The sequence below is a fragment of the Octopus bimaculoides genome, chromosome 1, assembly GCF_046866305.1.
Source record: "Octopus bimaculoides isolate indiv1 chromosome 1, ASM4686630v1, whole genome shotgun sequence".
Lineage (NCBI taxonomy): Eukaryota > Metazoa > Mollusca > Cephalopoda > Octopoda > Octopodidae > Octopus > Octopus bimaculoides.
Window position 1 is genome coordinate 22,450,020 of NC_142928.1, and position 13,458 is coordinate 22,463,477.

Sequence of the window (13,458 nt, forward strand, 5' to 3'; positions counted from 1 at the left end):
ACCTATGATGAAAAATGTTCTGCTGTGGCCATTGTACTACATTATCTGATGTAGCTTACATTTTTTAAAATACTAGAATGAGATTTAAAGAAGATTTACCTGTTATTTCTAGTTGACTGAACAACTGCATAAAGGCTCCTTTGTAGGTTTGTGATAGAAGATTTTTGCATGTGGTGACTGTATGTACATAGAGATGAGGCATTGTGGCAACAATATCCTCATAAAATGATGAAAATGATGTATTGAAAAGATCAATTACAGAGCCCTAAAAGCCCTAACAATAGCAGAAAAACTTTTAGCTAAGGCAGTCTTGTAGCTTTGCAAAAAGGTTATCTTGGATAAAAAGCCATTTGAGTTTATGACTCACAAGTATTTTGTACCCTCAAAAGTAACTTAAGACTAAACAATAACATCTTATAGTAACATTTCAATGCATCTTTATAAAATCTTGTTTCTTTATTTTATCAAAATAATAATTATAGAACAGAACAAAAAATAATTAAAATAATAGAAATGAAATCAACATTTCTGTGAAAAAGATTTTATTTTATTTTATTTTAGTAGCAGCAGTTAAAGGTTCAACTGGCTTCATTGAATGTCCATGATGAGTGATGTGACATAAAACATTATATATCACATTTAGTAACAAATTCCCTATACTGGTTATAAAGTATATAATATTCCATGACAATCTCCGGTTGTGATATATCAGTTTCTGTAAGAGGCACCATCCAGCATCTAGCTTCATTTAATAGCAGGTTTTGAAAGAATTTTACATTGAATATGGATGGGATGGTTCTATGGATTTGGATACTTTCATATGAAATATTAAAGTCAGGGTTGTTTCACTAATGTTACCCCTTGGGATTTGCACATTTTTTACAGGTAGACATTTTGAAAGAGAGTAGTGACCTTCAGAATACAGTATAATGGCTCTCTATTTTTTTAATTTTAATTCACATTAACCTTTTAGAGACTAACGCTGGTTCTATGATACAAACTTCCTGTTTTAAAGAGATCTAAATAAAAATCTTCTATCAAAATTTCAAGTTAATTTTTGGTCTAAACAATTTAGCAATGACAAAATTATTTTACTAAATTCTTCATACTTTTCCAAATTAATTGAAACAAAGGCAGCTATTTCAACAGAAATATGATAAAATAATGGTTAAAACAGGTTTCCACAGGGAAATAATCATTAGAATCCTCTTTGGTTGGTAAGACATGGTTGATATTAAGTGAATTGATGGTAACTTATGAGAACTAGGAAATGGATTTGTGGCAGTTTCAAAGTCATTCAAGTGAAAGAGAAATTATGGATTTTTTTTTTTATTAATGTATGTACAGGAGAAATTATGTCTTGTTAATCATTAAGTCAATTATTAAGTTTAGCCAGTGATGAAAAGATTTTCTGCTGAAATCTATAACATAGCCATAAAGATTTTCAAATGTTTTTTGTTTCCAGAATTCTTCAAATGCTTTTGTCATAGTAGAAAATTTTTATAGCAAATCTTTGAAAAATTTAACAATTGTTGATTGATTCGTAAAGCATGAAAGCATGTATATATAACAACCAAAATTAACAAATTATCAAGTGACTTTTGACAGCCAATATCTCAGAACATAATGATAAACTCCCCAATAGATGGGAACAGTAGAGAATTGATGTTATCAATAAGAGTAGATTTAGCAAATCATTGAATAGTTTTCTTGAATACTGCTGGTATGAGTTAGACAAGGATGAAGTAGAACTGTCTGAAGTCTTTACACACACACACACACATTTTTGCAATTTCGCTTCAGAGCTCTTAACCCACTATGTATATGTTAGGTGAAGAGCTATGAAGTTCATATTGCATAAACAGACCAGTCAGTTGCCTCATTTTCATACAGCCCATAACACTGTCATGTTATCTCTCTTGTTCACAGAGAAGCCATAATCAAAGCCAAATATGTTATGGAAGCTAAAAGACTCCTCAATGCCAAGAGACTCAGTTGCAGAGTAATAAGGCAGTAAACTGTATGGAAGCACTTCGACTGATGTTTGGTGGGTTAATCTGGGGATGTAATTTAGCCATTCCTGGCTTATTTTTCCAACATTCTGTTTTCAATGGGATGGTAATTGATCAGAAATTGATGATCTAATTTGAAATGAAATGAAATCTGTAAATGTATAAATGCAAAAAAAAAAAAAAAAAAATTCCACAGTTGTGCCTGTGTGGTTGATATTTCAATAAAATGCATAAATTTTTTATGCCACATTTAAAATATAGGCAAAATGTTATTGATAAAATTTTTTAAATGAGCAACAACTTTTAATATAAAATAGAATTTTAAGAAAATAATATGATTTTAAAATTTGTCAAAGATACAATTTTGGTATTCATTTCATCATTGGTAAAGTCTGACTGCTTGGTAACTGTGTGCTGAGAGAAGACCAGTTCTTTCTGTTGGCATCGAACCTAAAACTAAAAGATTAAAAATCATATTTAATGAAACATTTACATATATTTTACATTGGAAATAACTTTTAAAGAATGTCAGTGAAAAGTGTTGGAGAGATCTAATCAGATTTAACTGAGGCTGTCCCTTGTTCCCTATTACAAATTTTCTCATTTAGTGTAACCTAAATTAAAGCCTATCAAAATTTCATGTTAATTTATGTTCCAAACAATGGCTTAAGTTATTTTACTAAACTCTTCATTAGTTTAAGAATTAATTAAAACACAGGCAGAACTTTTCAACAGCAATATGGTAACAAAAGGGTTAAATAGGGAGTATTGAGTTAACTAGAATGAGATAATTTTGTGAAAGAGTTCTGTTGGCTCTCTTTCATTCATTATGTCTTGTCCAGGCAGAGTTTTGTTTGTCTAAAAAACTAAATGTTGCTACGTAATTATAAAAACATTTTTTTTACTTGTTCCAGTCATTGAACTGTGACTGTGCAGAGGCAATGCTATGAAAGGTTTAGTTGAATAAATTGACTCATCTACTTACTTTTAAAAATCTGGTATTTATTCTGTTAGTCTCTTTTACCGAAGTGCAAATTTGTGGAAATGTAAACAAACCCACACTGGTTGTCAAGTGGTGGAGGGGGACAAACACAATTACACACACCTATGTATATATATGTGTGTGTGTATATATGTGTATGTGTGTGTGTGTGTGAATATATATATATATATATATATATATATATACATGATCAGTAAACTGATTCCAGCCTGCTATAATGAATCCATATACATATATATAAAACATCCAAGGGTATATTTTTTCCCTCTGAAGATATTATGCTCAGACACTGAATATTAATAGAAACAGCTGTAAGGGATGATGATTGATTTGTTGTTAATAATAAACAATTATTAGCTTCCAATCTCCATTCTCATTTTTTTTCCTTTATATATATATGTGTGTGTGCGTGTGTGTGTGTGTGTGTGTGTGTGTGTGTGTGTGTGTGTGTGTGTGTGTGTGTGTGTGTGTGTGTGTGTGTGTATGCGTGTGTGTGTATGTGTGTGTGTGTGTGTGTGTGTGTGATGGTGGGCTTCCAATTTCTGTCTACCAAATTCATTCACAGAGTATTGGTCAGCCCAGGACTGTAGTAAAAGACATGTGCCCAAGGTGCAATGCAGTGAGACTGAATGCAAAACCACATGGTTGCAGCGTTAGCCCAAACTCCACAGACTTCCCAAATCTCCCACGCTCAGCACTTAAACTACTTATGCAACATCATTATACACAAAGAATAAAGTTTGGTCGACACTAGAATAATTGATTACTCAAACTGCCAACCTTCATGTCTCACTTCTCTTTGTATAGTTGTCTCTATTCTCTGACTTGATCTGGTATTAACTTAGCAACTAGAATCTGGAATCTGTAAAAAACTGGGAGAGATCTACATTGGCAAAAATTCATCTTCAGGAGAGTTCCCAGAAATCCCAAGCTTTGCATTTTACATTTACATAAGGTAAAAGCAATTATGATTTTACCTTATACCTGTTCCAGACACTTGACTGTAGCCATGCTGGAACACAACATTCAAGAGTTTTAGATGAACAAATTTATCCCAGTACTAATTTTTAAGTCTGGTATTCATTCTATTGATCTTTTGATAAACTGCTAAGTTAGATGTAACAAAGCAACACTAGTTATCAAGTGTTGACAAACACATAGATGGACACATGCACACACACACACATTCATACACACACATACCCATACATACACTCATACACATACATACTCACACACACACATATATCTTGTATAAGATGAGCATTCATAGTTTCCATCTACCAAATTCACTCAGAAGGCATTGGTCTGGCTGGGATTATAGAAGACACTTGTCCAAGGTGCCACACAGTGGGACTGAACCCAAAACCATGTAGTTGCACAATAAGCTTCTTAACCACACAGTCATACCTGTGTCTATTTCTCAACAGTCTTCAGTTCCTGATGGATCAATATTTTAGCTAATTCTAGAAACAAGATCTTAGATATCCAGTTGTAGTCATCACGATGATGATGACTACAACTGGATATCTAAGATCTTGTTTCTATGACACGTCATGCATACTCACTATGTGTATTGCCTACATATAACAAAGTTCAAGCTTACTCCTACACATCAAACAAAGCCAATTCCCTGCTATATCGAATTCCTGCTGTAAATTAGTTCTTTATTTATTTTCAGAGATCAAGCCCATTCTTTGAGATTCGACCCTCTTTTTCGAGGTTTTTGACAGAGCGATCACACACACACACATGCCCACGTGTGTTTCTATGAATCACACAACTTGTTCATTATGTCACCCAATTCCCAATGATGCCTTTGCAAAGAACTAAGTAAGATGGTTACAGATGCAAACACATTTCTTCATCAATGGAACTGATAGGTTTTCACATGCCCTTCTTATATATATATATATATATTAGAGGTAATATATATTAGAGGTAATATATATCAGAGGTAATATATATTAGAGGTAGTATGTGTGTATATATATATATATATATTTATATGTATATATTACAGGTAGTAAGTTCTCTTCTGCATTAATTTAAGACCTTTGGAACTGTTGAAAGAAATATACTTACATCTGCCTGGTCCAGCACTGAGCAATGACAAAATATAAGATATGTCAGTATAAGCTTCTACAAATGAGATGCTTTAAAGATATCTTGCCAACTTAAGATGATTTTGATGTTTGTGTATGAGATTAATTATATTGCTTATTAAAAGTGCCATGTAGAAATACTGTGCAGTCAACATGTATTTTATACATTTTATGTGAATTTGCCTTTAACCAGACTCCATTTCGGGTTCATTAATATTATTTTGCCTGTATCTAAAAGCATCGTTAGGATAAACTGAAATTATAGAAATTAAAATGTATTAAACTTCGATTTTAAAAATGAAAAAAATTTCTTCAATTTCTTGGTAATAATTAGAAGATAGCAGATTAAATTATTCAAATATCGTTTTCTCCTCTGAAATACATGCATTAAACCTAAGCAAACAAATCCTGCATATTTGAATAAATAAATACATGCATTACATACATATAATTATGGAGAAAAGCCAAGGCTATTCGTTATGATTTTCACTGCCCCAAATATTTCAACCCTAAAGATATTCTCAGAATAATGCTTATTAGCTGTTTAACAATAAATCTTCATCAGAAAGATTATATTCTTATGAGAGAGAGAGAAGGAGGGAGGGAGAGAGAGAGAGAGAGAGATAGAGAGAGAGAGAGAGAGAGAGAGAGAGAGAGAGAGAGAGAGAGAGAGAGAGAGAGAGAGAGAGAGAGAGAGAGGGAGGGAAAGAGAGAGCATTTGTATATAGACTGAATAACTTATTCAAAATGTGTATGAAAGCATCAAATGTCTTAGAGCTAAAATTTTACAAATGTACCTTGCATGGTGAGTTCTAAAGATCAAGAAATCTAATTTAGAATAGTTTGCTCAAAGCCTTTGCCTACATGAGCATGACATTCTTATGACAATTTGGGCTGCTCTAAATGGTTTCTTATCTTAAAAAATACCAGACATTGTCATCTGTCATGATCGCAGTGTCTTTGTATTGTGTTTATGATAAATGAGAGGAAAGCTATAAAAAAAAAATATCTCAGACACATGCATGGCTGTGTGGTTAAGAAGCTTGGCAATCATGTGGTCTTTAGTTCAGTCTCACTGTGTGACACCTTGGGCAAGTATCTTCTACTATAGTCCTGGATTTACCAAATCCTTGTAAGTGGATTTGGTACATGGAAACTGAAAGAGGGCCATTGTGTGTATGTGTGTGCATGTATGTATATATATATGTATGTATGTATGTATCTATCTATCTATCTATGTATATGTATGTTTGTATATGTATGTATGTATGTATTTATCTATATAGCTACCTAATATATATATATGTATGTATGTATGCATGTACGTATGTGTATGTGTGTGTGTGTGTCACAGTTTCCTTGTCTTGACATTATTTGATAGTCACAAATAAAATAACACAGTTATGTAAGTGGTGTCCTTCATCCCAAACTCTAGTCATGGGCAAATATTACCTTGCTTGAAAATAAGGAGGGTTGGCAGCAGGAAGGGTATCCAGCCATAGAAAATGTGCCATGACAAAATTCCATCTAACCTGTGCGAGCATGGAAAAGGGGCCATAAAATTGATGATGATGATGATGATGTCTATGTGTGCATCTTTATGTATGCCTTCCCACCCCTCCACTGCATGACAGCCAGTGTTGGTTTGTTTACATCCTTATAATTTAGCAGGTCTCTCAAAAGAGACCAATAGAATAAGTACCAGATTAAAAAAAAAAACAAGAAAAGAAAGGGACATAAGGTCACAAGAAAAGTACATAAGTAAGAAAAGTACATAAGTAAGAAAAGAACATAAGTAATGGGTTTATTTGTTCAACTAAAACCAGTGAGAGCTGGGGCCCCAGTATGTCTGCAATTTAATGTCATAAAAGGATAAAGAAGTGATTGAATATTATATTTTGACTGATATCATAGTGAATGTATGTGTGATGAATGGATATGTATGTATATGTTTATGTACATGTATGCATATTTGTCTATATGTGAAATGTATGAGCATGTATATGTATATACGTATATGTACCTCATATCACTGGCACATCAAACAGCTGGAACAGTTTCATATAAGGACACTGTGCAGGATCACGGGCATTCACTAGCAGGACGGAGTGACAAACCAAAATGTGTTGAACAGTGGCAGTTCAACAAGCATTGAGTCAATGTTGCTGAAGGCTCAGTTACTCTGGACTGGTCATGTCATCTGAATGACTGACAGCCATGTACCCAGACAGCTCTTGTATGGCAAACTCATGCAGGGCTCATGCAAATGAGGAAGGCCTAAACTTAGGTGTAAGGAGACACTTAAAAGCAACCTCAAATGGAGTGGGATTAGTCCACATGAACTTGAAGCCTCTGCCACAGACAAACCAGTCTGGAGGTCTCCTACCTCATGAGCAGCAGCTGTCTTTGAGGAGGAGCAGGGACAGTGTTTCACTGCTGCAAGAGACAAAAGTCACAGGGAGTATCCACTTCAATCCTGCACTCTGAAGAGGTATCAATAAATATTGAAACTAATCAGATTGATCCCCCTTTGTGCCTCGGGCGAATAAAATCTGTGGTTCAGCTTTGCTTTTCATTGTATAAATGCAAATGTGGGTTTACTAAAATCGAAAACAAAAACAAGAAAACACTTCCATAATGATACTTTACATTTCTATGTATATTTATATATTTTGTTTTTATATTTTTTCGACATGTATTGAGAATAGATATCATTGCAATATGGAAGAGGCATTCTGCCAATAAACAACACCCCTTCACACACACATATGAGTTGGTCAATCAAGGAAATAATGCCTAAGATGGAAATTTTAAATGATTGCAAAATTTACAATTTAGAAGGTGAAGAGGCTTTGTAAATCATCTTGTTTGATGAGTGTCGTGTAGCTAATTAGGAATGTTGAATGTTAAACAAAAACTGTCTTTGTCCAGAGACATAATAAGATACTTAAGTAGATTTGCACTCAAACACCCGTCATTAACTTGGTATGAGTGTGTGTGTGTGTGTGTGTGTGTGTGTGTGTGTGTGTAAGTGATTCCACATAACACATACATACAATCTTTTCCACATATACATGTATTACACATCAATATAGAAACACAATCTCAGACAGGTATTATAAAAAACATTATCATAATTAGTACATATTATTAATTAGTTCCAATAATGAAAATAATATTAATGATTAAATGAAATTTAAAAAAAATTAGAGTTAATGAGTTTTGAAAAGAAAATCTGTGAGAAATAATTTTATATGAACACAAGCTGAAATGTATAATAATCAAGTTAGAAAATATTAATATTTCATAAAAATAGTTGTATAAAAAAATATATTAGAAAAAATAACTTTACATTTATCAAATAAATGTGGATGAGATAACATAACGGTTAACTGATGTCTAGAACTCCATGTAAATACATGTATATCAAATGTCTGATTAAGTATTAGACCTAATTTGGCCCCTAGTTTTCTTTTAGCAGTTCTCATTTAGCTCTGCATACCATTTAAGGTTGGTAAAATAACAATGGATTAAATTACTATTTTGTCTGAATATCTGATGTTATAAGGAGATTATGCAGTTATCTATGTAATGATTACTGCACATATGGTAGTATATGTTAGTGAAACACATGTAAAGATTATGTAATTTATGATGTTAGAATAAAGAGTTTAATTGACTCTCATGTTGTATTCTGTTCTTGTGTGTGTGTGTGTGTGTGTGTGTATGTATACATATGGGTGTAGTTGTGTTGTAAGAAGCTTGCTTCCCAACCATATGGTTCTGGGTTCAGTCTCACAGTGTGACACCTTGGATAAGTGTCTCCTACTATAGTCTCAGGCTGACCAAAGCCTTATGAGTGGATTTCATAGATGGAAACTGAAAGAAACCCCTCGTGTGTGTATATATATATATATATATATATATATATATATATATATATATATATATATATATATAAATGATGATGATGATGATGTATGTGTGTATTTCTTTTTGTCTGTGTTTGTCTCCACAACCTGTGCTGGTTTGCTTACATTCTTGTAACTTAGCAGTTTGGTAAAAGACACTGATAGAATAAGTATCAGGCTTAGAAATAAATAAATAAATAAATACTCTGGTCGATTCATTTGACTACAAATCTTTCAAAGCAGTGCTACAGCATGGCTGCAATCTAATGACTGAAACAAGTAAAAGATGTATGTATGTATGTGTATATGTATGTATAATATAATGTTGATATTTTGTGATATCTGTACCATAAGTAGTATTACAATCATTCAGCAAGCAATAAATACTTGGTATGATGGTCCATCCACACTCACAATTTATTTTTGACCACTCGAAGGTTTCATGAATTCTAAATTCATATGGAGTTAAGACTCAAAACCACCTAAATTAATGTGGTACCAACCAACAGATCAAGGAGTCAACAGGTGTTGTTCTGACACTGGTTTTGAGTAGAATCTACCAGAAGAAACTAATTAATCTATCTGGTTGCAATTTGGTTACATGGGAAATAGATATTACTGATCTAAGAAACACATATATTGAAAAGGTGTTAATAAATATTTGCTGAAATTAGATGAAATCCTTATGAGCAAAACTTGCAAGTGACTGGTGTTTTAGCCATGAAGAGTGAAGGATCTAAAAAACTTAATACCTTGAAAACTATGATAAATGACAGAAATTTTCATTTGCTTTGGATGATAGAAAACAAAAACAAAAAAATTAGTTACAAAATTTATAAAAAGTTAATTGAAATGTATTTGCATACATTGTGTATATATATATATATATATATATATATATATATATATATATATATATATATATATATATATATGTGTGTGTGTGTGTGTATGTATATGTATGTATGTATGTATGTATATAGTTTAACAATGTTGGGCCTCACGGAGGCAAAGCGGCTGAGTTCTTTTCAAGTGTTGGGCCACATGGAGGCAATGACCAAGACTTTTGACATTATGTCGTGCTTGAGAAGACCCATCAAGCTGAGCAAAATTGCAGTTGTGACAGATACCAGTGTCATGCCGGTAGTATGTAAAAGCGCCCATTACACTCTCGGAGTGGTTGGTGTTAGGAAGGTCATCCAATTATAAAAAACCATGCCAAAGTCTGGAGTCTGGTGCAGCCTTCCAGCTTACCAGCCCTGGTCAAACCATCCAACCCATGCCCTGGTCAAACCATCCAAGCATGGACAATGGACGTTAAATGATGATGATGATGATAATCATGATTTCGTTATAAATTTGTTTTAAAATCTCTTCACTCTTCAATTGCTTCCAGTCACTTGAAAGTTTCATCCTGTAGAAATGGCAACATATGTGAAGCCATTATAGTTTAAACGTTACAAATAAATAAAATAAATAAATATATAAATGGTGAGTTTACATGCAAAATAATGTTAAGAGAAAAACTTGTTTTATTTAGTAACTTTAGATACTTTAATAATTTCAATAACTGTCTTAACAGGTTGATTCTTATAAAAATTTTAAACCACTCATCATTTTTGCTGATCTACTTCTTACACACCAGCAATAAGTAATTTTGACTCAGATGTTAAGTAATTAACCCAATTTAAATAAAATTAATTATAAGAAAATATAATTTTGTATTTAGTTTCATTACTGTGTAGGCACACACTCACATACATGTATGCACATCATTGTTAACCTTTTAAACTCTATTTTTCTAAATGGCCATGACTGACCAGAGACAGACTGCAGTGGAAGGAGTCCAGGGAGTGATGAAGCCCTGAATATTGGATTGGGTTGGGTTGGATAGGTCTCATATTATCTTTTATCTCAATCTCATAATTTCATCAATGAGTCGCTATCTTTTGACATCAAATCTTCCCATTTTCCCCACTTCCACTGTCAGCATATGGTACTCTTTATACTTAGCACTAGTCATCTATTTACATCAAATATTGGTTTCACATTTTGGCACATGGCCAGCAGTTTTGGGGGAAGGGCTAAGTTGATTATATCAATCCTAGTGCTCAACTGGTATTTATTTTGTTGACCCAAAAGGATGAAAGGCAAAGCTGACTTTAGTGGAATTTGAACTCAGAACCTAAAGACAAAGTATTTTGCCTAGTGTACTAACGATTCTGCTAGCTTGTTGCCTTATTTACATCAAATATTAACCCATTACCTACCAGTGATCTCATATGAGATCACTTAAAAATTACAAATTTCGTAATTATCTGTCAATATTTACACATATCTAACCTTTTTGCTATATCTACTAGGTATATTTCTCTGATATTCAAATGAGGTTTGCTAATTTTTCACCCAATATCTCGCTTATTTCTATTTAAAATGTTATTTTGAAATGTTATTTTGATCATTCCAGCGTGCTTCTAAGGCTGTTTTATGCTAGAAATCAAAGTTTCATAAAAAAATTTCCAGTTAATAGAATTATGGGAGGTAATGGGTTAATGTCAATGAATTATTTTTCCAACATAAATCATTTATCTTGATCCTTTCTCAACACTTCCCCAACAACTCAATTCCTTATACTTATCCCTCCTCAAATTTTCTGTGTTACTACTCACTCAGGTGTTGTAAATGACACCACATACCACCCACACACATACTTGACACTTCATGTTGTATCCATACAACTGTCCCTTGTCCCTTCCTCCCTGATCCACTCCTGTTTCCTTCTTTCATTTCTCTTCCCTCAAATTGATATTCATTACATCCAAATAAATCTCTAATCATCTGTCACATTCATTTCACTCAAGCACACTTACCTACTTACCTAACATTTCTGTTTATCAATCCTAATCTCTCTCACATGTTCACCTTGTACCTTGACCTCACATCTTTCTCTCCTGATGGAGAAGCCATGTTTTCACCTCTTCAGCAAGACACCTGCTCCTGTTCCTTTATCACTCTTTCATATCCCTCAAAACGTTACCCAACTCAGTTGAGGGGTCAAGTCTTACATGTGTTTGGTGACTACATCAATGCTGGTGTCACAAAACAAGTACTTAGTACACTCTGTGAAGTGGTTGGCATTAGGAAGAGCATCAGGCAATAGAAACCAGACCAAAACAGGCGGAGGAGCTCAGTGCAGCTCTCTGGGTTATCAGTTAATGTCCAACCATCTAACTGATATCAACATGGAGAAAGGGACGTTAAATGATGATGAAAAGGAGGACGATACCATGAACTTACTTATTTTAATACCTAACTGGTCTTTTGTTACATTTGTGCTCTGCCTTTTCACGTGGGTTAATAAAACACTTCATACAGTTCAAACTTGCATCATTTCTTTCTAATTGATAAATCCTCCACATTCAATGTCCATACCTAGCAACCATGTATTGATAGTATCACACTTCTTTTCATGTTTCACACAGTCTGAGTTTCATAAGAAGAGTGAACCTTGTGTTGCCAAAACACTCACCAGCACAGAGAACACATTACAGAATACCAGAGACACAGACACCAGATAAGGTTCCTCTACCTTCGTAAGTTTGATCAATGAATATTATAAATAAATATTATAAATGAAAATGAGTTTCCTTGTTCATACAAACAATGAGTTGTTGAGGGAAATATGTGGAAGTAGTGAAGTTTAGCAATAGTTGAATCTGTTAGTTAATTGATGTTTTTAGGAATTATAATGGAAATGTAAAAAAAAAAAAAAAAAAAGAAGATGGGAACATTTCAAACAGAATCAATGAGGATGATGTTTTGCAAGATAATAAACTGCCATGATATAAATACTGTGATGTTTAGGTTAAATATGTACCGAAAACTACAATGTTTCAGACTTCCATGTAAATAGATATAATAACCTTTTAATACACTATATGTTAGATGTAAAAATGAAATGATACGATGTTGATAATGATGATATATGTATATATATATAAAACTAGATAATATATATATATATATATATATATATATATATATATGTAAAGACTTAGGACGGTAGAAAAATGAGGTGTTTCCAAATCAGCACACAACCCAAGCTTTAAGCTATATACACTGTTGGATTCTAGTCTTATGTGAGATCAAAATATTCTTGAGGTGTAGAAAATCTTGGTGTCACGACGGTAAACCAATGTATGGGTTTAGCAGAGAGTAAAATATAATCCAAATAAGAAAACAAAGGATTTTTTCATGTTTCAAAGATGCACCCCCCCCCCCCCCACCAGTTCTTTTGTCCTCTTGTTTAGATTATATATATATATATATATATATAGTCTAAGTATTTTAGTTCAGAACATTTCATGCTTCTTATTCTCTTGATGCAGATCATTAACAATCTGCTACCTTCTCATATTCTCCTACCT

At 33.1% G+C, this 13,458-nt stretch overlaps 1 protein-coding gene across 9 annotated transcripts in view; it reads right to left on the minus strand.

The window, feature by feature from the left end:
* Positions 1-412: 412 nt before the first annotated feature.
* The window catches only part of LOC106878077 (uncharacterized), a 71,798-nt gene continuing 58,752 nt past the window's right edge, over positions 413-13,458 (minus strand). For 5 of the 9 annotated variants that reach the window (XR_016241163.1, XR_008263484.2, XR_016241156.1 and 2 more), the window contains 2 exons: positions 5,101-5,373; positions 413-2,468 (listed from right to left, as the gene is read on the minus strand). Coding sequence is in view for 3 of the 9 variants with exons in the window: in XM_014927171.3 (XP_014782657.2) it covers positions 2,392-2,468 (77 nt within the window). In the remaining 6 variants the exon portion in view is untranslated. The remainder of the gene's footprint in view (positions 2,469-5,100; positions 5,374-13,458) is intronic. The other 4 variants (XM_014927171.3, XM_052965705.2, XM_052965712.2 and 1 more) reach the window with 2 other exon arrangements.